Below are 27,884 nucleotides of genomic sequence, written 5' to 3' on the forward strand. Positions count from 1 at the left end.
CCACCCCATGTGTTGATATGTGCCCAGCTGATGGCACCCCTTCAAAAACATGGGGGAATTGCCACACTTCAAGGGCACACTTCAGTCAGTTCAAAGCATCTGAGGAGGGCACAGAGGAAGGGCATAGTCTTGAGAGGCAGGGTGTGGCCTGTAGAGGTTTCTGAGGGCCAGATAAAAATGCCTGGAGGGCCACACTAAGCCCCTGGGCCTGACCCCTGTGCTACAGTGTCAGGCTGTTACGTACTGACGCTCAGGGGACATATGGCGGGATGCTTTATTATGGTGCCAGGGTCATAACTGAGAGTGACAGTAAATCATTAGAGTTTGACTAATACTGCTCCACAGTGGACATGGAGACCATTTAATGCTGCCGGCTTAGACCAGCCCCTAATAGATTGATGCCTGGCTCTGCCTCCATCGCTCTAAAGACCCCTGGACAGCAAATCCCATAACTGCTTGGGAAATTCACTGTGTGGATTTCCAATGGAAGCATCACCCAGAAGATAGATAAGTGTAAGAAGAGATAAGGGGATCTGTGGTGCCCTGGTGAGAGAACCAAGCTAAATGTCCAGCAAAGCTATTTCTTCACCCGGGATGATTTCCTGTTTGAATGTTCTCAGTGTAAAAGAGAAATTTGATAGCGACTGCTGAAGAGTGGGAGAGGAATAGGAGAGCCGGCTGCTGCCAAGGCCCAGCCTCATGTGACACACAGGTTTTGAGGGGCAGGCGGCAAGGCCACTCTGGGTAGAAAGAAAGGGGGAGTGGAGCCAAGCACACAAAAAGTCTTGCCCCTTTATAAAAGTTATGTATTGGTATGTATTTTTCTTTTGGTAAATCTACAATACAATAAGGATTAAAGGCTTTCTCCCCCCCCCCCGGATGGTGGAGGGTGTGTGTGCTGTGTCCCGTTGGTGTATTGGTGATGGTACTCACTTCGTTGGGTCAGAGGAGAACACCAAAAACAGAAGGTCGAGGAGGGTCAGTGGAGGGGAGAGTGACAAATGTTCCTATTTTCCCTCTTAGGAATATTGGAGGGTATGTGATTGCTGCTCTTGGAGGGGAATGGGGATATCCCAGGCATAGGCAAACTCAGCCCTCCAGATGTTTGGGACTACAACTCCCATCATCCCTGATCATTGGTCCTGTTAGCTAGGGATGATGGGAGTTGTAGTCCAAAACATCTGGAGGGCAAGTTTGCCTATGCCTGGGATATCCTAGGAGTTCTCAACACCCTTAACTAATGACAGCTCCCAGAATTCTTTGGGGGAAGCCATGTAGTTTAAAGTGGTATCGTAGCACTTTAAAACGCATGGTGTGAAAATAGCATAAGAAAAGGAATAGATTAAAAATTTCCTCCCTGGACTCTTCATGATAATGATGAGTCTGATCTCAGTGGAACCCAGAGTAGTCCCCAACATACCATAATACAATGAAACTCAACATTTTTTCTAACCACACATGCACACGCCTGGTTGAAGATAGATGTTCTGAACTGCTGTCTAAAGACCATCAAGGTGGGGGTTCAGTCACACTTCCCAAGGGAGGGAATTTCCTATCTGAACACCCACTGAGACATTCCTATCCATAGCTGTGAACATTTTCCCTTTTTTAGGGGAAATTCCCTTATTCCGAATAGGATTCCATGCAAGCAAAGGGAAAAGTTGACAGCTATGTTCCTATCTCAGGCATTAAAAGAGAAGATGATGAACTATCACTGGTGGGGAAATCACAAGCAAGGCTTCCCGCACTGATCATTAAGGTTAGTAGGGATTTGTGGAACATTCTTCTCTTTTACTGCCTCTCTCTCTCTCTATGATTCAGAACTGTGATGTCTCACCTGGAGTCTGAAGCCACCCATCCATCGCCCAATAGGCTGGATTGCTACAACAGCTTGCGTGGTGTTGTTTCATTTTATTGGAAATTCACAATAACCTATTTCTGGGATCAGAACACTGACCTGAGAGTATGAAGAAGCAATATTTTTCACTCCCATAAATGAAGATCATGGGTACCTTCAGCCTCTTCTCTTTTAGAGCCTGGAGCAGCAACAGGAAGGGGTGTTACTGAGTGATAGAGCCCATGCTTTGCATGCAGAAAGTATCATGTTCTACTCCTGACATCTCCAAGCAGGGGCCAGGAAAAGGCAGCTAGTTGGAATCCTGGAGAGCTGCTGCCTCTGTGAAGACATTACTGAGCTAGATGACATGGTGCAAAGTAGCCTCCTGTGTCTTGTTAGGAGCACCCATAGCTTAGTGGTGGAGCATCTGCCTTGCGTGCAGAAGATCCCAGGTTCCATCACTCAGCCTGGACAACCCAGTTGGGTTAGAGCATGATGCTTATAATACCAAGGATACAAGTTCGATCCTTGTATGAGGCAACTGCATGTTCCTCCATTGCAGGGGGTTGGATTAGATGATCCCGAGGATCTCTTAAAAGCTCAGTGTCCATGGATTGCTGTTTGCTCCGATTGAGCTTTAAAGAGTGTCTTTTCTTCAGGGAAAGCTCTGGAGCAAAAAAGAGGGGGGATGCTCAGACATGGAGCGTTAAAGCATGGACCATGCCTAGCAAGAGCAGAGGGAAAGTAAGTGTGGATAAGTCCTCAGTGTAATGCAAATCACAAACTCATTACACCAACCAATAGTGTTAATAGGATGGAACTTCCCAAGAAAGAGTGGACTAATTCAGCAGCCTAGAACGCAGGAAGCTCCCTTGTAATAAGTCAGACCATTGGTCCATCTAACTTAGCGCTGCCTGCAATGAGTGGGAGTAGCTCTCCTCGGTTCTGCAGATGAGTCTTTCCCAGCCCTACCTGGAGTTGCCAGGGGTAGAACCTATTCTTAAGTGGTCCCTGTCTAACCCAGTGTGGACAGCACCAAACTGAAAAAGGTGTCAACATCCTATAAATGTAGCAGTTCTTCAAAAGCTAAACTAGAGGCTTAGTGTGGGCAGCAGGTCATTCCATTGCAGCACCTCATTGACCTAACACAGCACAGTACATTCAGTCACTGGATAGTGCTGGTGGGAGAGGTAGAAGACAGGAGTGTGTGATGGAAACACAAGCAGGGGGGTTTGTTTTCCATAACTGCTTCTGATTAGGAGGTGTCAGATTGAGAGCTCAGCAGAAGGTTTGGCCCAGTGCTTGGGGTCATGGTGTAGAATTGGGTGGGTACAAATTGAATGCCTTCAAAAGAGGATTGGACAAATTCATGGAGGAGAATTCTATTGATGGCTATGCTCTGCCTCTGTGGTCGGAGACAGGAAGGCTTCTGAATTTCAGTTGCTGGAAACCACAGGAGGGGAGAGTGGCCTTGTACACAAGGTCCTGTTTGTGGGTTTCCTACAGCTAGGCTTGCCATACGTCTTGGTTTTGACATGTCCTGGTTTTTGGGTGTAAAAACTGTCGGGGGGAATTTGCCAAATCCGCAAAACGTCAGGGAAAACCCCGATGTATGGCAATACAATGGAAAAAGCAGTGGAAACAGCTCCCAAAGTTTAACATCACTATGGGGGGGGTAGGTTTTGGGAAACCACAGAGCCTAGGACTTGCCAATCAGAAGGTCGGTGGTTTGAATCCCCTCGACAGTGTGAGCTCCCGTTGCTCGGTCCCTGCTCCTGCCAACCTAGCAGTTTGAAAGCACATCAAAGTGCAAGTAGATAAATAGGTACTGCTCCGGCGGGAAGGTAAACAGAGTTTCTGTGTGCTGCTCTGGTTTTCCAGAAGTGGCTTAGTCATGCTGGCCACATGACCTGGAAGATGTACACCGGCTCCCTCGGCCAATAAAGCGAGATGAGCGCCGCAACCCCAGAGTCGGCCATGACTGGACCTAATGGTCAGGGGTCCCTTTACCTTTAGGTTTTGGGGGGAGCTCAACCATCTTGGTATCTTCCTAAAAAAATCACAGCTCAACACCTTAGTGGGTGTCAGGAATTTTGCTTTTGCTTTTTGAAATATGGCAACCCTACCTACAGTGATCTGGTTGGCTGCTGTGAGAAGAGGATACTGGACTAGATGGGCCACTGACCTGATCCAGGAGACCTCTTCTTATGTTCTTAATACAGATGATGGTGATGGTGGGAGGTCCCTGGAACTCTAGGGCAGGCAAATTGATGCTGCAGTTATGCTTCCAGCTCTCAAAGTGACGAGTAATGTCTCAAGGTAAATCTTGTTAACGCTCAGAACTTCTGAAACACCTTTTTGCTTTTTATGCAGCCTTTTGCGGTACATGCCAGGCTCAAAGCTGTGTCAAATCTCCTGGTTTAATTTACTCCCAGGAGTGCAAGAGCGGAAGAGCCTCATCTGTAAACAGAGAAACACCTCCAAGCTAAGTTAGGGTCCAGCTGCTAGCCGACTGGGGTTTTAATGCAGCCTGGCAGCGGGAGGAGAGTGGTTATCTCAGTGGTTCATTAAAGTCTCCATGGACTGAGGAAAGCTTGAGGAAATTGCTAGCTTGCTTTGAGAGCTGGAAGGAAAATGGACACCCGTTTGGAAGCCGAAAGGCAATATCTTCCCCACTGCGATTCTTTCAAGCTCCTGGGCAGCAGTTCCCAGGGGGAAGGTCTTTTGGTGGAAGAGCGGCAAATGCCGTATCTCATTAAAGGGAGAGCATTAAAGCAACAATTATCCCAAGCAGCCGAAGGCATGGCCATGAAAGAACATAAGAAGAGCCTGCTGGATCAGGCCAATGACCCATTTAGTCCAGCATCCTGTTCTCACAGTGGCCAACCATATGGGTAACCTAGAAGCAGGATTTGAGCACAAGAGCCCTCTCCCCTCCTGCTGTTTCCAGCAACTGGTATTCAGAAGCGTTACTCCCTCCAAGCATGGAGGCTGAGCCAAGCCATCAGGACACCCAGGCCAGCCCCCATGGCAAAATGGCCAAGCTGCATTTCCATGTCTTCCAGAACTGAACGCCTTCTCTGAAAAGACACACATTTGCATTCTCTAGAGCTGCCTTATGGTTTCTTCTTCTTATAATAATAATAATAGATTTTATTTATACCCCGCCCTCCCTGGCCAGAGCTGGGCTCAGGGCAGCCAACACCAATAAAATTACAGTAAAAACATAATAGGGGGGGGGGGACCAATTTAAAATACAGGTTAAAATGCAATTTAAAATGCAGCCTCATTTTAAAAGTAGCCCATAGATAAAAACCATAAAGGGAGGGAAACATAAGGGTCAGACCAAGTCCAAACCAAAGGCCAGGCAGAACAGCTCTGTCTTGCAGGCCCTGCGGAAAGATGTCAAGTCCCGCAGGGCCCTAGTCCCTTGTGAACAGAGCATTCCACCACGCTGGGGCCAGTGCTGAAAAGGCCCTGGCCCTAGTTGAAACCAATCTAACCTCCTTGAGGCTCGGGACCTCCAAAGTGTTGTTATTTGTGGACCTTAAGGTCCTCTGCAGGGCATACCAGGAGAGGCGGTCCCATAGGTACATGGGTCCTAGGCTGCATAGGGCTTTAAAGGTCAAAAGCAGCACCTTAAACCTGACCCTGTACTGCACCGGGAGCCAGTGCAGGAAATGGTTTGCAAACACATCACCCCCTTCTCCCCGCCGACTCTGTTCTTTCTCTTACTGATTTTAAGGCCATATTATGAGGGCAAACCACAAACCCAACTCCCAGTTCAGTATATGATACAGAGGGGCCAAGGCATTTTAGCTGGGCTGCAGTTTGACTCCTTCAGTAGTTCTGGAAGGGAGAAGAGGGTAATGCTATCCCTTCTACTATCCCTTCTAGAGGCATTCAGGGGAGAATGAGGGACACCAGCCAGACTTCCACTGCTGTGAATATGTCACTGAGGCCATCAACACAACTGGTGGCTTAGGGGGAGGAGGCAGTAATGCTTCTGAATCCCAATTACTGGAGGGGAGGGTGCTCTTGTATTCGGGTCTTGCTTGTGGGCTTCCCAAAAGAGGCGTCTGGTTGGCCGCTGAGAGAACAGGATGCTAGACTAAATAATCATTCAGCCTGATCCAGCAGGGCTTTTCCTTAGTGTGAGCAGCCCCTCACTGCCATTATAAGCCCTTTCTCCAAAACTGAACCCTTAGGAATACTAGAAGAGCTCTGCTGGATCTAGTCAAAGGCTTATCTAGCCCAACGTCCTGTTCTCACAATGGCCAACCAGATGTCTATTGCAGGAGAGTAACTACCACTGATAAGGTGCTCAGCTTGTGGCCCTCCGCATGTTGGACTACCAGATGTTTTTGGACTACATTTCCCATCATTCCCTGACCAATCGCCATGCTGGCAAGAGCTGATGGGAGTTGGGAGTCCCTGTGCCCTGTAGTAGCGCAAAACCACACCTTTGATTTCTGCTTTGTGCTTTTAAAACCATCTGAGAAAACTGAGCAAGGAGGGTGCAATTTGCAGTGGAGAGACCCTTCTCCTGTCTGCCACTACCCCTTCTGCAAATCCTACCCTCCACCTTCCAAATGTTTTCCACCCAGAAGGGATTTGCAATGTAAATATAGGGCTGGAGGGAGTTGCAGAGGATAGAGTTAAACACTCTCCTTTTGCTCAAAACTCCAATCTTGCAAATTGTTCCCTCCTGGCTGAGACTGGCATAGGCAGCTGCCAGACTTTAAAGGCATGAGGCTGAGATGGAACGTGTCATTCCTCCCTCAGCTTTGGAAACAAATAGAGGGTTTTATGGACAGTTGCTGATCTGGCTGGCTGCGCCTGGCATTATGTTCAATTAAAGCGATAAAAAGGCAAAGTGTGCTGCTGTAAAAAAATATATTAATGTATGTGTTTCCAGAAGGGAGAGGAAGAGAGGAGAGGCTATCAAAATGTTGATGAGAGACCAGCAATTATATTTGATAGTGGGACCCCAGTCAATCTGCACATCTTGTCATTCAGTCCTAGTAACCTGCACCCAACAGTGGGCAGCAGATGTGTCTAGGAAGCTCACAAGTAGAATATGAAGACGGAAGTCATCACTTTTGCTTGCCCACAGCATCTGGTATGCTGCTTCTGTTTATGGAAGTGTTGTTGTTGTTGTGCCTGCTCTAGGTGATTTACAACTAAGTTTCTAAAGAACTTTTAAAAAGGAACTATCACTAAATCATAATAGCAATATAAAAAATTGTGGTAACTGGGTGGGCTCAGGGAGCGGTGTCAAGACTAAGAGCACATCCCCTAAGAGCATAAGAAGTCTAGCATCCTGTTCTCACAGTGGCCACTCTGTGTTGGGAAGCCTGCAAGCAGGATTCAAGCAGAAGAGCACTCTACCCCTCCTGTGGCTTCCAGATACTGGTATTCAGAAGCATTACTGCCTCTGCTTCTGAGCTATCCAGTTTCCATCGAAAGGTAATTTTATCAACTTTGTGCTTTCCAAAACAGTACGAGAACCAAAAAACAGCCATCCTTCAAAACCTGCATGTATCTTAATTTTGCAGTGCCGTGTTCCAACTAAATAAGGTCTGAAAAAATACATGTATTAGGGGAAAGCATGCACACCAATAGAGATACAGTGGTACCTCAGGTTAAGAACTTAATTCGTTCTGGAGGTCCATTCTTAACCTGAAGCTCTTCTTAACCTGAGGTATCACTTTAGGTAATGGGGCCTCCCGCTGCTGCCACACCAACGCCGCACGATTTCTGTTCTCATCCTGAAGCAAAGTTCGTCTTAACCCAAGGTACTATTTCTTAACCCAAGGTACTATTTCTGGGTTAGCGGAGTCTGTAACCTGAAGCGTCTGTAACGTGAAGTGTCTGTAACCCAAGGTACCACTGTATCTGTGAAAAAACAACTTTCAAAATGCCCTATATCACTTGCAAAAATCTGCCAGTTTGTCAAAACAAAATTCAGACAAAAAAAAATCTGTTCATTAGGAGAAATTTGCACCAAAAAGCCAATGAATTTTCAGGAGGATTTTTTTTTTTAAAAAAAGGAAATTTCACAAATGGCTGCAGAAATATGAAGAAGTAAATTTAAGGCTGTAGAGATGAAAAACTGAGAGAACTGAAATGTTCCCTAATCTGGATCAGAGGTCCGAATCCAGAACTTTTTGCTGAAAATACTGAGCTTTATGCTGAAAAGTCCTAGCAACACCCTTGAAAATCCTACTCCCCCCAAAAAATATTATTATTTTCTTCCCTGATAGCTATGGAGCTCTGATGGCCTTGGCAAATTCCCTGGTGGTCAGCGGTTCTGCTCTCGTAGTTACCTTGTCTGGAGCCCCATTCCTAGCAGTGTTATGTTCCGTACGTGTCTGAGTCGCCTGTTATTCCTCCAGACTACCCGACCTAACAAAACAACTTGAAGGAGAGCAAGAAAATAAAGAGTCCATTGCAGCTATCATTACCCAAACAGCTTGGCAGCAGTCATCTCAGTGACTCACGCTAACAAAGGTGACCTTGGCTTTTATTATATGAGATTGCCAGCATCCGCATCTCTGAGCCTTTGATTGATACTTGTGATGCGTCTTGGCAGAAGAGACCATGGTGCTTCCTAAGAGGCATCTCTGCTTGCTGGCATTTGCAGGGATCTCAGCTACTACTACCAACATCACCCAATTGCCTAGGTGGTGTAGGTATTAGTCATTGCCAGCGCTGTTGGGAACTTATTATTAGGTATCATATCATAGAATTATAGTTGGAAGGGACCACAAGGGACATCTAATCCACTTCCTGCAATGCGAGAATCTTTTGCCCAATGTGGGGCTCGAACTCACAACTTTGAGATTATGTGTCATGTGCTCAACTGACTGAGCTATCCGGGCAACTCTAGGGTTCTTCCTCTTCTTCCTCTTCTTGTTACAGTTTATCATCCACCCTTCACCCTAAGATCCCAGGGCAGGTCACAGCAATTAAAACACAGCACGGATATAAAAACATATCACCATATTATATACCATATATATATACCATAATATATACCATATTAAAAACAGTTGCGTGGCAAGTTCCCGCCTCCCCCCATAGAAATAAAGACACAGGACACAAGAATTCGAGTTAATGGGTCAAATTAGGCCACAACATTATTGATTATTGGTATTGGCTTAGGCATTGGCATTGGCCTGGCCGGTGAGGGTTAACCACCAGTGGGAGGAGTCCTGCTGAGGCACGTCAACTAGGACCTCCCCCGGGGTCACCGTGTGGGGGTGTGCCGTGGACCCACACCTCCATAGGCTTAGGACAAGGCCACACCCCCGGAATGATTTACCGGACTACCCTTTATTTGGGAGAAGGTGATGGCGCTCCTTCTCCCCCCTTCATCTGCATAACAATAGACTGTACCCCAGCCAATGCCTACCGCCCATACTGTGGAGTTGTGACGGTTTGCTACGAGGTAGGCGAAAACCAAATGGCTGGAGCCAATCTGCCAGTTGGAAAAACTCCTACCAGGCCCCTTGACGGCGACCAACCGAGGTTCATAGCAACGTCAGAGAACCTAGCCTAACGGGTGGGTGGGTAGGGAAAACCGGGTCAGCTGCGGTGCAGGAAAGAGGGAGGTCCTTGGCAGCGCCAGACCTAAGTAGGTGAGGCCATGCCCCCCCATGCCCGCCGATTGGCTGGCACGGGGTATGACGCGGCCGAGGATTCCCTGCTATCACATGGGGCTGGAGCCAGCCCCCGCAAGTGTGGGGAGGGGCGTGAAGCCCGCAACCCCACCTCCTCCCTAGCTCGGAAGTGGATTTCCAAAAATAAAAATTAAAAGAAATAAGGTGGGTCACAGAATCATGGAGTTGGAAGGGATCACAAGGGTCATTGAGTCCAACTCCCTTGTAATACAGGTGTCACAGCTAAAGGAGCTTTGAAAGATGGCTATCCAACCTCTGTTTAGAAACTTTCGGTGAAGGATAGTCCACCACCTTCCAAGGGTACTACAGCTACACATCTCAGGTGCATCTTCAGCATTTGCTGACAGCTGAATCACAAAGGTGCACACCTCTTCTGAGCCATCATTACCCTGAGCTTCTGATGGTGGAAGAGCTACCAAGAGGGCCCCCTTTGCCAATCCTAGCACTTGGGAGGCTCTGTGGGGAAGGAGGAGGTCTTTCGGGTATTTGGGGCCTGAGTCATTTAGACAAATCATCGTTTAGACAAATGGTTATTAGAGAAAGTCATTAGACCAATTCAAGGACGTAAAGGCTATCAGTGGCTACTAGTCATGGTGATGATACTTTGGCTGGAGGCTGTATACTTATGATAACCAGTTGCTGGAAACCACAGAAAAGGATGATACTACTACTCCTACTACTACTCCTACTATATTATTTATACCCCACCCATCTGGCTGGGTTTCCCAGCCACTCTGGGCAGCTTCCAACAAAATATTAAAATACAGTGGTCTGTTAAACATTAAAAGCTTCCCTAAACAGGGCTGCCTTCAGATGTCTTTTAAAAGTCTGGTAGTTGTTGTTCTCTTTGACATCTGGTGGGAGGGCATTCCACAGGGTGGGTGCCACTAGCGAGAAGGCCCTCTGCCTGGTTCCCTGTAACTTGGCTTCTCGCAGTGAGGGAACCACCAGAAGGCCCTCAGAGATGGACCTCAGTGTCCGGGCAGAACGATGGGGGTGGAGACGCTCCTTCAGGTATACTGGAGTGCTCTTGCACTTGGGTCCTTATTGTGGGCTTCTTACAATTAATCACTGCTGCTGACCCTTCCTTTCACTCTCTTCTGCACCTGTGTAACAGGACAGGGAGTGATCAGTTACAACCGAAAGAAAATTTTCATCAGTTGCAAACAACACTTCCTTTCTTCAGTGACTTTTCCCTAGCACACATTGCAATAAGAGAAAAAAGGTGGTATACTGAGATTGACATCACTCACCTTGGCCCTCAATTACCCTAAGCCATTGCCCTCACTTGTCTTCAGTATGTCATAATGCAGGCAACTCCAGCTGACTATACAGTGTTGTGATGGCCAAGTGGGTGGAACTATCAGTGTGACTAATGCAAGAAGGCATAAGATGCAGCCATAAAAGTTGTGCGCAGGAGGAAGTGCATCAGTCTCATAATCTGAAGGTCCCAAGTTTGAGCTTGAGAGAAGACAGCTTACAGCTGTCTTATTTTTGAGTGTTGCGGTGCATTGGTCTAGGACCAGGAGAGACCAGGGTTCAAATCCCCACTCAGCCATGAAGCTCACTGGTTGACCTTGGGGGCCGCTCACTGCCTCTCAGCCTAACCTACCTCACAGGGTTGTTGTGGGAATTAAATGAGGGGTGGGGAGAACCATGTATGTCACCTTGAGCTCCTTGGAGAAATGGGTTGGTATATAAATGCAGTAAATAAATAAAATAACTATCATCTGAAAAAGAGAGAGGAAATAATGGCAGTGAAGAGGAATAGATTTTTGAGGGGTGGGTAACAATTTGATCCAACTGAAATGGCTAGCTTCTATCTGAAAACCTAAGCAGTAGAAGATTGGGCAATGCTCTAGTGCTCTCTGGGACTGAGATTGCTCCAATTGTCTGTGTTAAGCTGATCATATAGTATCTCTGATGGCCCAGAGAGGAGTTAATCAACATGAATGACTCTTGCCAATGGTGGCCCTCTGCGGCAAGACAAAGGAAGACACAAGTAGCAAAATAGCTGCTCTCTATTATGACACTTCTCTGCCTGAATGGCACAGGAAATATCCTCGGAAGTTAAAGCATGTCACAACAGCCATCAGCTGCAGAGGGTGACTGGTTTGAAGCTGCGAAGTGTGATACCTGCTTCCTCTGAGCTAACCCTGTCTTGGATTTCTCCTTCTTACGAAATGTGGGGGAATCAAGTCTGGGACGCACTGCCAAAGAAGGGTTTTCCTTTTCTCTTCTTTCTTTCTTTCTTTCTTTCTTTCTTTCTTTCTTTCTTTCTTTCTTTCTTTCTTTCTTTTTGACTTTCTTCTTTTTTAGACTAAGCGGCCATTTTATCTTAGAATATTTTAAATGTTCAGTTTCTGTTTCAGTTTCTGTTAATTGGTTCTCGTGGGAAACTTGCAGATTCTAGCTTCACCAATTAACTCAAGCTGGTGTCAATTTACTCTTGGCAGAAAGCCCAGGTCTGCTTGACCTAGAAACTACTCACTCTGATTGGTTAACGAGCAGCACTCAACTCTGTTATCTAGGGATTGCTAGCACAGTTTGATGTGAGGTGTGTTAGGAGTTAGAAGTGCTGTGTATGGTTATGAGAGAGAGAGAGAAAGAAAGAAAGAGGATTTATTTTGCTTTTATTTGTATGCAGAAACTCTGCTGGTTTTATTTTTCCTTTTAATAAATCCTGTAAATAGTTATTCTGAGTCTAGCTGACTAGTCATTACTGCCGCAACTAGCTTCCTCGCTGTGCAGGAAAACTCTACTACGTTTGGGCTAAAGCCAGTAGGGCTATGCCTGACACTCCAAAGTTCCATGAGGTTATGGGCATTGTGCTGCCAGCCTGAGTTGCGGTGGTGTCAGCATCAACGGCGTTGGTTCCAGTAGTTCCAGAAGTTGTTGTTCTCTGGCTGGTTCCTGACCGTGGTGAGCTGGTGACGCAGCGGACACAAGGACAACAGCTGCAGCGTGTGAGTGCTGGGTGCTGTGGTTCCTGTTTTCTCTCTCAGTGGTCGTGAGTAGCTGGTTCCGGGTTCCAGGGACATCGCTCTCAAGATGGCCTCACAACCAGTTCAGATGGCTTTTGAGCGTCTGAATGACTCCAATTACTTGCTGTGGTCGGAACGCATGCAGGCAGTGCTGCAGAGGGATCGTCTCTGGCAAGTGGTGAGTAAGTTTCCTGCGAAGCCTGATGATGAAGACCTCGATAAAGACCAAAGAGCAAGGGCCACAATTGTCTTGGGGCTGGAAGATTCCCAGTTGCCGTATGTGAGGGGAATCAAGACAGCTAGAGGTGTGTGGCAAGCACTTAAAGAACTCCATGTGCGTGAGACAGCGGTTTCCAAGCTGTTCATTCGCAAGGCATTGTACAAGGCAATGTTACAGCCTGGGGTTACAATGCAGGAACACCTACACAGTTTACAGTTAAAGTTTTCTGCGCTACAGGAAAGAGACTGTGCGTTAGACCAGCAGGAGAAGGTGGCTATTATTTTGAGTTCTCTCCCGGAAAGCTGGGATAATTTAGTTTTGTCTCTAGAAGGCATGCAGGAGCGTGATTTATCAGTCAGTTACGTTACTGGGCGTTTGATTGAAGAATGGCAGAAGAGGCAAGAAAGGTCGTTGGCTGCAGAGGCTTCTACTGGTGGGCGGTTTGGAAGGAGTTCTCATGCCGTGCCAGAGGTGAAGCAAAAGCAGCGTACTGGTGAGGAGTCAGCGTTTGCTGTTAGGCGTTGTTTCCGATGTGGGTCTTCAGCGCATCTAAAACGACAATGTCCGGAGTTGGTCAAGTCTCAGTGGCCGGTGCAGGAGCAGAGACGAGATCAGCAGCAGCAGCAGCATAAAAAGAAATTCTTCAAACAAAAACAGTCGGCTCAGCTGGTGACCGGCGAGGTCAAGATTGCTGATGAGAAACAAGCGGTCTGGGTGGTCGATTCGGGAGCGTCTCGCCACATCGTGAATTCAGATGAATTGTTTGTTTCCAAGAATTCAGCACAGCGCAGCCAGGTGGCTCTAGCAGACGGAAGTACTTCCGAAGTGATTTCGGGGGGTGCAGTTTTTGTTCCTTGTCTTCGTGAATGCCTGCAAAATGTACTTTGTGTGCCTTCATTAAGGAGCAATCTGATGTCTGTAGATTGTTTGCTAAAAGCTGGGTTTAAAGTGCATTTTGAAGGAGACAGTTGCATTATTAAGAAGGCTGGTGAGATTTTAGGCACTGCTAAGTCAGAGGGAGGCTTGTTTTGGCTTAAAGCAGGATCTCAAGTTGCAGCAGTAGTCAGTAAATCTCAGCCTGCAGTGAATAACAAAGCTATACATGACAACTGTGTGCACTTATTGCATAGGAAAATGGGGCATGCTTGCTGGAAAAGTGTACTAAAAATGTCTGAATTGGCTGATGGGGGTAATTTAAAGAGTTGTAATAAGTACCTTGATTGTAATGTGTGTAAAAAGGTTAAAACCCACAGAGTCTCTTACCCCAGAAGTGACAGAGTTAGTGAGTCACCGCTACAGCTGGTTCACATGGACGTAATTGGTCCATTTGCTGTAAGCAGGGGTGGATCGCGTTTTTCACTAACAATTGTGGATGATGCCACGCGTTACTCCTGGGTTTTTCCCATGAAAAATAAGGGTGACGTGTTCACTAAGTTTAAAGGCTGGGTGGCATCCGTGGAAAGATTTCTGTCTGTTAAACTCAAAAGGATTCAGACGGACAGAGGTGGCGAATTTATGTCAAATGCCTTTAAAGATTGGTTACAAAAGCGTGGCATTGGGCATAGAAAAACGAACGTTTTTTCCCCAGAGGAGAATGGCGTTGCAGAGCGAAAAAACAGATCTTTACAAGATATGATGTTTGCCATGCTTGATGATGCTGATTTGCCCATGTCTTATTGGGGGGAGAGCATGCTCACCGCGTGTTATCTCCAAAACAGGCTCTTTCATCAAACAATAGGTACAACTCCGTACTTCAAATTGTTTCAGAAAAAACCTAAAATTGACCATTTGCATGTGTTTGGATCAAAAGCCTGGGTATTAATTCCGAAACAAATGAGAAAGAAGGGAGATCCTAAGACCAAACAGCTAGTGTTTGTGGGTTACCAGGAGCTGGGAAAAGGTTTCCGCTTTGCTGAAGGGACAAATGGCATTGTGATCTCCAGGAATGCCAGTTTTTGTGAACATAGTGGCTGGGAGAGACTACATGCCAATACTGAGGTTTGGTTTGAACCTTCCCAGGAGCTTCATGACTCTGAAGGTAAACACAGAGAATCAGAGTCTGAGGGGGAGGAAAGTTCAGATAAGAGCTCTCAGGAAAGTGAAGTTAGCCAGAGACCAGTTGCTAAGCAACAAAAGAGAGGTCGTAGTTCTGAGGAGGAAAGTGGGTCAGAAGAAAAATTTTCTCCCAGAAGATCTAAAAGACAAAACAAAGGAGTGCCTCCGGTGCGTTTTTCTCCTGATACTGCAAATGTGTTTAGTGTAAGTGCAGAACCCAAGAGTTTTCAGGAGGTGTTAAAGTTACCAAAAGAGGAGGCAGAGCGCTGGAAACAGGCAATGGAGGAAGAGATGTCCTCTCTGAATGAGCACAAGGTCTTTACACCAGTAGCAGCGCCTGAGGGGGCAAAGATTGTAGGCTGCAGGTGGGTGTACAAACTTAAACCTCTGGTGACAGGAGAGTACAAATACAAAGCTCGTTTAGTGGCTCAAGGATATTCTCAGAGGCCTGGAAAAGATTATGACGAGACTTTTTCCCCTACTGCTAAGGGGGACAGTGTAAGGCTGATTCTAACGCTTGGAGCAAAGAGAAAACTCCTGTTAAACCATTTTGATATCCAGACTGCATATTTACATGCATCAATATCAGAAGACCTGTATCTAGCCGAACCGCCTGGTTATGAGACAGGTTCCAATAGAGTGTTAAAATTAAACAAAGCTCTATATGGTCTCAAACAGGCTGCAAGATCTTGGAACAGATGTTTCCATGAGGCCTTAGTGTCATTTGGTTTCAAGCAGAGTACAGCTGACAATTGTGTTTATGTACGTGGTACAGGCAGTGATCAAGAGTTTTGTCTGATTTATGTAGATGATGTTTTGTATGCCTGTAAAACAGATAAACAAACTAAAAGATTTGCCAAGCAATTGTCCAGTAAGTTCAAAGTGAAGGACTTAGGCCCGGTTAGGACATATCTAGGGTTGGAAGTGTGCTGGGCCCAAGATGGCAGCTGCCTAATTAGTCAGCAGAACAAAGTTAAACAACTACTGACTACATACAGGATGCAGGATTGCAAAGGGGCAGCAGTGCCTATGGATCCAGGTTTCATAAAAACACTTCACATAGATGAGAGTCCTGAATTTGAACATCCTGATGTATATCACTCTGTAATTGGAAGTTTATTGTATCTAGCACAGTGGTCCAGACCTGATATTAGCTATGCAGTAGGCATATTAAGTAGATTGGTCTCAAAACCCACACTAAATGCCTGGAAAGGGGTAAAACAAGTTCTGAGATACCTTAAACAGACAATTGGCTATATGTTACAATTAAATTCTTCCGAGGATGAAATGTTGAGTTGCTACTGTGATAGTGACTGGGGAAATTTGCCAGATAGAAAATCTGTCACAGGACTAGTCATAATGGTCGGTGGAGCTTTAATCAGCTGGCGGTCACGCAAGCAAGACGTTGTAAGTGTGTCATCAACGGAATCAGAGTACGCCGCATTGAGTGAATTGTGCAACGAGGTGATTTATTTCAAGCATTTGTTGGCAGATTTAAATGTAAATTGTGGAGAACCAGTACAAGTTTACATTGATAATCAAGCTTGTATAACCTTAAGTAAAACAGAGGGTTTCAAATCGCGTTCCAAACATATCTCTGTAAAATACCAAAATGTACGTTGCTGTGTACAAGACAATGTAATCACCTGTACTTATGTGTCAAGTGAAGAAAATGTAGCAGATGTGTTAACTAAACCATTGGCAAAGATAAAGAACAAGCGAATGTGCAAGGGTTTAGGTTTGCTGGAAAAATAATCTCCTACATAGGTGTATTTGGTGTTAATTGTTCAGCAGAATCTGTGAGGGGGTGTTCAGTTTCTGTTTCAGTTTCTGTTAATTGGTTCTCGTGGGAAACTTGCAGATTCTAGCTTCACCAATTAACTCAAGCTGGTGTCAATTTACTCTTGGCAGAAAGCCCAGGTCTGCTTGACCTAGAAACTACTCACTCTGATTGGTTAACGAGCAGCACTCAACTCTGTTATCTAGGGATTGCTAGCACAGTTTGATGTGAGGTGTGTTAGGAGTTAGAAGTGCTGTGTATGGTTATGAGAGAGAGAGAGAAAGAAAGAAAGAGGATTTATTTTGCTTTTATTTGTATGCAGAAACTCTGCTGGTTTTATTTTTCCTTTTAATAAATCCTGTAAATAGTTATTCTGAGTCTAGCTGACTAGTCATTACTGCCGCAACTAGCTTCCTCGCTGTGCAGGAAAACTCTACTACGTTTGGGCTAAAGCCAGTAGGGCTATGCCTGACACTCCAAAGTTCCATGATTAAAAACGATACTTTGTAATGGGTTTGTATTTTTGTATAGCTATGAATTAATATCAATAAACAGGTTTTTAAAAATATATGAGTTTGACCAAACTGCGGGAGGCAGTGGAAGACAGGAGTGCCTGAAGTGCTCTGTTCCATGGGGTCACAAAGAGTCAGACATGACTAAACAACTAAACAACAACAACAACATGGGACCCTCTGTCTATACTCATCTATGAAGACTCCCTCTTGGAACAATTTGTAGAGGATAAGGTCTAGGCCCCCATAGACAGCACACCTACCACCCCCATGCCCCAGCTAGGCTGGATGCAGGGTTTGAACTCACAGGGTCCATTACAAACAGAAGCACAGATGCTGTGTTTATGCCACAAAGAAACACTTGAGGGCTCAGGATCAAACTAAAACTAAAATTAAGTCTTCTTTGCTTTTCCTTCGCCTGGCAAGCTAAGACCCTCCTGTTCAGACACGCCTTTGGAAACGAAGGTGCAGATGATCCTGAGTACCACTGTATATAATTTTTGCATTTTATAACGATGTTTTAAAATAGAATCATAGACCTGCAGAGTTCAAATGGACCCCTAGTGTCATCCAGCCCAGCCCACAGCATTGCAGGAATCACAGCTCAAGGCAGATGGCTATCCAACCCCTGTTTAAATACCTCTCATGAAGAAGAGCCCAGCACCCTCCAAAGGCCATCTATTCCATTGTCAAACAGCTCTTACTGCCAGAAAGTTATTCTTAATGCTTAGCTGTGATTTCATATTTTTTTTATTCCATTGGTTCAGACCCTGCACTGCAGCAGTAGCAGAAAAGAAGCTTTCTCCATCTTCCATGGCATGGCCCTTTAGATATCTGAAGGTAGCTTTCATATCATCTACCAATCTTCATTTCTCCAGGCTAAACATACCCAGCTCCTTTGGCCGTTCCTCATTAGCAGCAGAAAATAAATGGTGGAAGCCACCTTGAATCCCAGCTTGGGAGAAAGGCAGGATAAGAATGTTAGATAAATAAATAAGTAAAAAATTATACTTCAATGACGCATTTTGAATTGTTTTAACCCACCCTGGGACCTTAGGATGAAGGGTAGATAACAACTTAGAATAATAATTTGAAAAAAATACCATTATAAAATAAAACAATAGACAAAAACCAACCTCTCCCACCTTTAAAATGCCCTATTTTCATGAGGACAGACAGGCTGGTGTCACCAGCCTCCACTGTTGATGGCCCAAGCAGAAGCTTGGATATCCCATCCCACTCGGGTCTAGGTGCTTGTAGAGGGGAGGGTTGGTTCACTCACTGCATATTCAAGATTTCTTTTGCTTCCAGTATACATCTCCATTCTCCCTTTATTTTTATTTCCTCTACAGGTCTGGCCGTCCATCAGATTATCACCATCACCGTCTCCCTCATCATGGTCATTGCTGCTCTGATAACGACGCTCGTCTTAAAAAATTGGTAAGGATCTTCCACCACATGAGTTTGCCCTGTATGGGGGTTGAAAGGAGGGAACTGTGTAGCAGCTGAGGATACTGGGCTACTAAGGCTATTGGCGAGTCAATCGCAACCTGAACCTTAGCCAGTGGTTATGGAAAGCAAGTCCCGTGAATAAAATTTGATGAGACTTGGGCTGTTTGATTTGAAGAAGACTAAGAAGGCTTTCAAAAGAGGATTGGATAAATTCATGGAGGACAAAGCTATCAAAGGCTACTAGCTATGATGCTCATATCTTACTTCTACTGTCACAGACAGGAATGCTTCTGCATTGCAGTTGCAGGAAAATGGGGGAGAGGAGAGTGCTTTTGTGCTTGGGTCATGATGGTGCGCTTCCTATAGGCCTCTGGTTGGCCACTGTGAGAACAGGATGCTGGACAAGATGGGCCATTCACCTGATCCAGCAGGCCCATCTGATTTTCTTAAGAGACAATACAAAAATCTGGATCAGGCCACAGTTTCTTCATTATTTCTCTGCTAAGTCATTGATTTTCTTCCTAGTCTCCTAGTCTTTGACCACCCTTCAGCATCAACCTGCATGGAATTGTGGGACCACTCCTCTCTTTGGGTGGTCAGAACACGTTCTTCCCTTTGATTTGATTTCCTGAAGACCCATATGGGCAATCTGAGGGATGTAGACCCCGTGCAGCTCTTGACTGACTTCAGGGTGGCCTCCACGACCCATTCTACACTCCCCACTGCCCAGATGATTGACTGAAGTCCTCAGATGGGAACGCTCCTCAGCTGTCCTCAGTGCCAATTAACTGGGCAGAGCAGCTGATGGGGAGATTGCTACAGACTAAGACACTGAGAACCCACTGCATGCCTCCTCCTTGACCACTGTTCCCAGAGCTGATATGCTGGGCAGTGTGATGGGAAGGATGGACTCTCCCTACTGCCATGCAGGAGTGGGGAGGAAGGGTGGGTGTTTGTGGTGGTGAGGTGGCTGTTTGTATGTGTGTTAGCAAGAACTTTCTGATAGTAAGAGCAGTGGAAAGGTGGTGAACTCTCCTTCACCACCAGCTGGGAGCCAGCGTGGTGTAGTGGTTAGGAGCAGTGGACTCGTAATCTGGTGAACCGGGTTCGCTTCCCTGCTCCTCCACATGCAGCTGCTGGGTGACCTTGGGCTAGTCACACTTCTCTGATGTCTCTCAGCCCCACTCACCTCACAGAGTGTTTGTTGTGGGGAAGGAAGGGAAAGGAGATTGTGAGCCGCTTTGAGACTCCTTAAGGGGAGTGAAAGGTGAGATATCAAGTCCAAACTCCTCCTCCTCCTCTTCTTTTTTATTGGAGGTTTTTAAACAGAGTTTGGGTGGACATCTGTCAGGGATTCCTTAGCTGTGATTTCCACCTTGCAGGATGTTGGACTAGCTAAGCCTTCTCCCCCCCCCAAAAAAAACCCCCTGCCTAGTGACCTCTTCCAACTCTATGGTTCTATGAGGTCTATTATTTTGGGCAAAGCAGACTTAGTAACACAGCCGGCCTTGTCTTGGAGCGCTGGCAAAAGCCCTGCTGCACCAGGAGGCTTGCTCATCATTACAAAAATATGAGGGAGGATGGCACATGACAGGAATGCAGGCGGGCAAAGGGACCCATGGAGGAGCTACAGTAGCTAGAGATTTAAAGGGCAACGCCCTGTGTCAGGAACAAGGTGTGTGTCAATCTTACTTCCCTAAGAGCAATCTTTTTTTTTATGGCACCTCCTCACTGGGGTGGAGCAAAATATCCATATGTGCCTGATTCAATGCTGGAGGCAAAATGGCTCATTTCCTGTTTGGGAAGAAGCAAGACCAGAGCGGTGACTCATGTAGAGACACAGGGGGCAGCATCCTCCAAGGACAGATTATCCTCCCTCCCTTGCTGCTTTGCCCTATATTTCTGTTACAATTGCCCCATCTTTCTTTTGCAAAATTCAGTCTCCTCTGAGATTCTAATGAGTTCAGGGAAAATGTACCCAGTTTTTAAAAAAATATTTCTTTATGCATTTTCCCAATCAATTAATGGAAATGACCGCACTCAAGAGGAGAGCCCCCCTTCCACCTAAATACCTTGCAAGGACCAGACTGTTTTACATGCCTCACATCTCCAAGCTTTTTTGTTTTCATCCAGCCTCATTTGCAGGCCTTTCTTCTCTGACATCCACTATGCATGTAGTAAAATGGGTTACGTCTTAGCTCCAGGCACTGCTGCCGTTACCTATTTTCCTAGTCAATCTGACCTACTTTGAGGTCAGCCTTACTCACGCTAATAATGCGATGCACCTCTGGGAGAAAGAAAGGAGTTAGACGGTTGTGCAGCTTTCCTTCTCTCGAAGGCTGCTCCCAGGCCTCTTCCCTGCTTGAAAAATATGTTCCCTAATAGCTTCAAACCTGTGGAATTCTGTGGCATAATTTGTCCCGGTTGTTCTGACACTCACCTCAAGTGATGGGGGCTGAATCAGGTGAAGAGACTGCAAGTAAATTGGAAAAGTCATCCAGGAAAATCGCTCTCCATTGCCCCATCTGCCCCCATTGGGCTTGTCAAAAGGGATTAAGGAGAAATCCCAGGGTGAAACATGCCAGCGTTTTCCCCAAAACTATCTTCCAATTCAAAGGTATCTGTGAGCTCAAATCCTACTTGGATGTTATAAGGAAAGCAGCAGCAGGAAAACAACCAACCAACTCAATTAAAACGTCACTTTGTGTTCTTAGAACATTACCACATATAAATTCCCTGAGGCCGGAATTTTGGGCCCCACAGTTTAAGAAGAAGATGAACAAGCTGGAAGGTGTGCAGAGGAGGGCAACCAAGATGAACAAGGGCCTGGAAACCAAGCCTTATGAGGAATGGTGGAAGGAGAAGGGGATGTTTAGCCTGGAGAAGAGAAGACTGAAAGGTGATATGAGAGCCATCTACACATATCTGAAGGGCTACCATATGCAGGATGGAGCAAGCTTGTTTGCTGCTGCTCCAAAAGGTAGAACCCAAACTATTGGATTCAAATTACAACAAAGGTGATCCCTATTAAACATTAGGAAGAACTTCCTGGTGGTGAGAGCTGTTCACCAATAGGATGTTCTCTCTTGAAAGGTGGTGGACTTCATTGGAAGTTTTTAAAGAGAGGTTGGGTGGCCATCTGTCAGGGATTCCTTAGCTGTGATTCCTGCATCACAGAGGGTTGGGCTCGATGACTTTTGGAGTTCAACCCAACTCTACAGTTTTTTGATTCTACAGTTCAAATCCTTCTCAGCCATGAAGCTAACTTGGGTCAGTCACCATAATTCATATCCAATGCTGTCATTCTGCTCACGCAACAGACCCCTGCTTGCACAGTGTAACTCCCCACTCCTCTCCCATGCCCTCTGGCATTTCTCTGATGAAAACAGGGACATCCCATTCCATAATGATAATTTCACTATTTATGCCCCACACATCTTACTGGGTTGCCCCAGACACTCTGGGCAGCTTCATATTAAAACACAATAAAACAATTCAGAAACCGGGACGGCTTCACTAAATCAGGGACGTCCCTGGAAAATAGGGAGACTTGGAGGGTCAGCTCTCCTTTCCGATGCAGCCTCCTGCCTACAATCTCATATTCTGCACCAGAGGTTTGGATATCTCTTTGGAGAAGATTCTGGATGGGGGAGAAAACAGGAAGGGTAAGGTGCACTGCAAGAGGGGAAGGCTACTCACACAGGATTGGCTGCCACCAAATAGCTCATAATAATCTTCCTTGCAGGAGTGTTAGGAGGATATAATGTGGAGAGGGAAAACCATTTCCACACACCCTTCGCAAGCATCATGGAAGGAGAGTGGAATATAATTTTTTAAGAATCAGTACTTGGAATGTAGTAGGTCAGCTGAATGCAGTTAGAAGCTTCAGTTTGGTTTTATGTAGTATCTGATTATGTAATGTATCCAATTTTATGGAACATTACATGCAACATTATATGCAACTATATCTATATTTATATCTATATATTAAGCGATTAAGTCCCATAAGTCACTTTAATTTTGCAGCATGATTTTACAGCTATGGATACACAGAGGTATTTGTGCAAAGTAATTAGCATTGTTTGTTTTGTGAATCTGTTTACGCGTTGTTTATCTTAGAAAATCTGGCGAGTGGGTGTGTATATTAAAAATATGCTATAATATTAGGAATGATAATGCATATAATAGCGTAGATAACGTGCAAGAATCGTTTGCCGTTTTAGCAAAGCTAGTAACAACAATTCTCTTCTTGGCCAAATCAAGGAGTGAGACAGGAAATGGGGGGAAATCCATGTTTTATTGGGGATTTAAATTTGTTTGTTTATTTGCTTGCTCGTTTATTTTAGTAATTGGTTTTATACTTGTAAACCACTTTTGGCAATAAAGCGGTACGGTCGAGTCACATCTAACGCGCATTGAACTTACGCAATTTCAACTATGCAAACTCTGTTGCAACTCCATTCCAGGAGCCATTCCAGCCTTTTTCTTTGGCCCTTTTGGGACATGTCTTCCTTCCTCTCTCTGCTTCCCTCCCTCCTCCTCCTCCCTTCTACCATTCGCTCACAGGTCGAGGAGTGAGGGGAAGCAGCAGAGACACTGGAAAAGGTCTCCCCATGGGGCTTCCCCACACCTGCCAGCCAGAAAAGGGTAATTTGGGCTGCATGCAATTTTTTCATATGTGCACTATGCTTGCATTGTAACCCCAGTATACGATGTGACTCAAATGTATGCAAAAATATTATTATTTAATTCACATTTAAATTTTCAGGAAATCCCATCCCTGTGTATATGCACGAACACAATGACTGCTTTTTGACACTATTTTAGGGATGCTTCACTAGCATGATGCAGAGTGCAGAGAGATAAGTGGAAGAAATCAAACTTTGGTGTATGCTGTGGAAGTAATTTTAGATTTTTCCAAATTTTTAGATATTTTCCCATTTAAACCAGAAAACAGGAAGAGTGAAATGCAGTGCAATGCCAAGCAAGCCAGGGTAAAGCATAATGAATAATAACAAAGAGGAGTTAATTGCCTCCCAAGTTTTTAAAAAGGGGCAGACTTTGAGTTTATCATGAGTGGCAAGATGTATTCTGCATTCTGAAAGATCCTGGTGAATACCAAATCCAAGGTGCTTTCTTCCCTGCGCACTCCAGGCCTGTGATTTTTCCCTTCCTTATTAAGGCCTCCATTTAAAATTCAAATTTGATTATGCTAGATAAATACATACACACACAAAATAGTTCTGAAACCTGATCACTTGGTAGAGGCCAACGTTACTCAGATACTGGAGGATAATAATTAAATTTGAAATTGCAGGTATAATTAGCAGGAGATAATAGAGTTTTCTCTCTCGGGAATCCAAGTTGTTGTTCTTTCATAACTAATATCTTTCTTCCTTATTTATTTAGATTTTGTTTTTAATCCACCTTTTCCTCCAACAAACTTACAGTCGTGCATTATGACTGGCCCAAGGTCACTTATTAAACATTGTGGCTGTCTGGAGATTTTATTCCTGCGTTGCAGTGGATTGGAGGGGATGACCCCTAGAGTCCCTCCCACCTCTACAATGTTATGGATCTAACTGGAGGAGCCAGTTGACGGACTAGGTCCTGAACTCCCTTGACAACTTTAAAGGGAGTTAGCCTTTCAGTCAAATGGTCTGGTGTTCTGAGGGTCTCCTTTACTGAACATGTAACACAAGTAATTCCTTATGAGAACATAAGGAAAGCATTCTGGATCAGGCCCATGGTCGCCTAGTAATAGAATGAATCTCAGCTAAAGAATCCCTGTCAGATGGCCACCCAACCTCTGCTTAAAAAATATCCAATGTAGGAGAGTTCACCACCTTCCAAGAGAAAAGGTTCCACTGTTGAACCGCTCTAACCACAAGAAAGGGAGTCCATTCCACTGTCAAACATCTCTTACAATCTTCCTAATGTTTAGTTGGAACTTATTTTCTAGTAATTTGAATCCATTGATTCGGGTCCTACCCTCCGGAGCATCTTTTTCTCGCAGTGACCTTCCAGATACTTGTGGGAAACCTGCAAGCTAGACCCAAGCCTGAGTAAAACTCTCCCTCCCTCTGGTTTCCGGAAACTGATATTCATAAGCATTAGTGCCTCTGAGCTTGGAGGCAGAGCATAGCCACCATGGCTGGTCGCCATTGGTAGCCTTCTCTCCAATCCTCTTTTAAAGCCATCCAAGGTGGTGGCCATCACAATGCATAGGACCCCTGACCATTAGGTCCAGTTGCGGACGACTCTAGGGTTGCGGCACTCATCTTTTTATACTGGCCGAGGGAGCTGGCGTACAGCTTCCGGGTCATGTGGGCAGCATGACTAAGCTGCTTCTGGCAAACCAGAGCAGCGCATGGAAACGCTGTTTACCGTCCCGCAGGAGCAGTACTTATTTATTTACTTCCACTTTGTGCTTTCAAACTGCTAGGTTTGCAGGAGCAGGGACCGAGCAATGGGAACTCACCCCATCACAGGGATTTGAACCGTCAACCTTCTGATCAGCAAGCCCTAGGCTCTGTGGTTTAATCCACAGCGCCACCCGCATCCCTTGAAGCTTAGTTGTTACGATGTGGTAAAATGTGTCTGAGCTGCATTCCTGGAGGACCACCCCATTCCTTTTTTTCCCAAAATCTCTTCTCTTCCACCTGCAGTTGTGCCCAGAGTGGGAACACGAGGAGGAACAGCCACCAGCGTAAAATCAACCAGCAGGAAGAGAGTTGTCAGAATCTGACGGACTTCACCCCAGCCAGAGTCCCTAGCAACCTGGATATATTCACGGCCTACAATGAGACGCTACAGTGTTCCCATGAATGTGTGAGGACGCCAGTGCCGGTCTACGCAGAGGAGACAATACTCCCCCCAGGGGATTATAAAACATCATTCAATGGAAATAGGTAAGAAAGCAGGAGCTCGTTCGGACTCATCCATTTGCATTTAGTGGATATTGGATTTGGTGGTTGACATGATGAGCAAAATAGAGTCTCTCTTTCTTTCTGTCTGTCTGTCTCTCCCACACAAGCACAAGTAAGGTAAAACTGTTAAGTGCCTCCTTCCACATCGTCCCATTCCCCTCTGGTGGGAAACTTAGAAAAGCTGGCAAAAGCAGGGGTCCAGATAGAATTGAATGTTTCCCCTATATGTTTACACCCATACCTTGACTGAAAAGGACCACGCCCATCTCTGTGTACACCAGTGGTAGCCAATGTGGAGCCCTCCAGTTTTTGCTGGACTTCAACCAGTAGAGGTCAGCCCATTAAGGAGAATGGGGCACTGCCCCACCAACCCCATCTTACCCTCAGCCATTCACCACCTGCCTCCTTAACTGCATCCAGCCCATGGGAGCAGCACTGGCTGCCATTTCCCTCCTTCTAAGTCTGAGTGTTGTCTTTACAGAACTCAGCAGGGAGAAGGCGGCACAATAGTTATTATTTCACTATTGCATTTGTGTCCCACCTTTCAAGGTGGTGCATGTAGTCCTTTTTCTTTTATCCTCACAACAACCCCATGAATTAGGTTAGGCTGAGAGGCAGGGACTGGCCCAGGTCACCCAGGGAGCATCATGGCTGAGTGTGGGGATTCGAACCCTGGTTTCAGATTCTTAGCTTGACACTGTAACCACTACACCTTAGTGACTGTCTACTTATCATTAGTTCAGGCTCTGCCTGCCATTAGCTCTGGTTCCTCCAAGTGTTGGCCTCCTCGCCTTCCACTCTCCCAGTCCCAGCGGTTTCCAGTCTCCACTGACTAAAACTCCCAACACTTCCAGCCAGCATGGCTAATGGTCAAGGGGGGGATGATGGGAGGTGGTTTCCAGCAACTTCTGGAGGGCACCACACTGGCTAATCCTGTATGTACACCCTGAACAGCAGTTTTATCCTATATGCCCTGAGCCAGATACATGTTGAAATTCTCAACACTAGAGCGAAGATTTCAATGTGTGTCTGTATTAGATGTGACAACAGCCCAGTGCCCCCCATTGTAAAACAGAGAGGCAACCAATCTGTGTGTCATAGTCTGCCAGGAAGTGTTGCCCTACGTTAGTCTGTCCCAGGACTGATCCAGAAAGCTGATCATAGATCTCTCTTCCCAACTTCATGTTCCATTCAGTGTAACTCAGGGTGAATCCAAACAACTGACAACCCTTTGGTGACTAGTTTTCTGAGTGAGTGTCAAGCGATGGTAGTCACTATTCACTCCTTATCTATTAAACCACTTCTCTACATTCCCACCTCTATGATGGGATGAGAAGGGGAACAAAAAACCTGGAGAAACTGTAATAAGATAATTTTTCAGTTTGAAGTTTGAGGGGTGGGGGAATCACTTTGTGGTGTGTTCCTCCAACTTGACATCAAAATTTATTGTCTGAAATAGTCCTGTTTGCAGGACATTCTGCAACTATCTTTTTCTCAGTTTGAAAAGGATCTCTGGGACAACCCAACACAACCACAAATACACCCGCACACCCACAACCCCTCCTCTGTCTCCCACACACAATATTTGGTCTACTGGTTCTAATTAATGTGAAGTGAAGATTTGCAAGCACTGTGGTTAATGTGAGATTGTGGGGTGGGGATTCTTTTGTCCAGCTTGAGAACACTGAAGATGGGAGGGCAAGATAGACACCGAGCGTATTATTCAACACTAATCCTGCTCAGAGTAGACTCACTGAAGTTAATGGACATGGCTAATTTAGGTTCACTGAATCTGTGTAGGACTTGGTTGAATACTGCCCCATAAGTGTGAAATGTTAAGCATTTTCTCAGAAGCCTGTAATCTGTTGAGTGCATCTGATTGAATGACCAGCAAAGCGGCCATGATGAAATATACTCTCAGTTGCTTAGGGGCCAATTGCATGCAACTCTGAGGGTTTTGTCAATGTGTGTGTGTGTGTGTGTGTGTGTGTGTGTGTGTGTTTGACACTGGAATCATGACTATCCATTGTGAATTCCCTCCCTCCCTCCCACAGAAGACGTGGATGATTGCTAGGAGAGGCATAAACTTAGCTTTCCCCATCTTGGCGTTAACAGAAGTGGGTGGACTCCAGCTCCCACCAGTCCCAGCTAGCACAGCCAATGGTCTGGGATGATGGGAATTGTAGTCCAAACATTTGGAGGGTCCTAGGCTGGGGAAGGCAGTCCCATGCCATTGTTGTTGATGCTACTACCAAAAGCAAGTTTGGGGGGCAGGAATGGAACTCCTGTTCAATTCTTATATCAACATGTATGAGCACTTTCTAAGAATTGTAAATATCTAGACCACAAATGGCTAACCTGTACACACACACACCCAGATGTTGTGGGCTATAATCCCCACAGTCTCTGAACATTGGCCGTGTTCTTGGG

General features: G+C 45.6%; 1 protein-coding gene and 1 long non-coding RNA gene across 6 annotated transcripts in view; both read left to right on the plus strand.

Annotated features, from left to right (window-relative positions):
- The window catches only part of LOC308592502, a 643,114-nt gene that overhangs the window by 267,276 nt on the left and 347,954 nt on the right, over positions 1-27,884 (plus strand). The gene's annotated exons all lie outside the window — the stretch shown is intronic.
- AJAP1 (adherens junctions associated protein 1) overlaps positions 1-27,884 on the plus strand; it is a 124,906-nt gene that overhangs the window by 78,095 nt on the left and 18,927 nt on the right. For all 5 annotated transcript variants that reach the window (XR_014010526.1, XR_014010527.1, XM_081204027.1 and 2 more), the window contains exons 3-4: positions 18,426-18,513; positions 25,194-25,436. Coding sequence is in view for 3 of the 5 variants with exons in the window: in XM_081204027.1 (XP_081060153.1) it covers positions 18,426-18,513; positions 25,194-25,436 (331 nt within the window). In the remaining 2 variants the exon portion in view is untranslated. The remainder of the gene's footprint in view (positions 1-18,425; positions 18,514-25,193; positions 25,437-27,884) is intronic.

This window comes from Podarcis bocagei (assembly GCF_964188305.1).
Source record: "Podarcis bocagei genome assembly, chromosome: 7".
In the NCBI taxonomy this organism is placed as follows: Eukaryota; Metazoa; Chordata; class Lepidosauria; order Squamata; family Lacertidae; genus Podarcis; species Podarcis bocagei.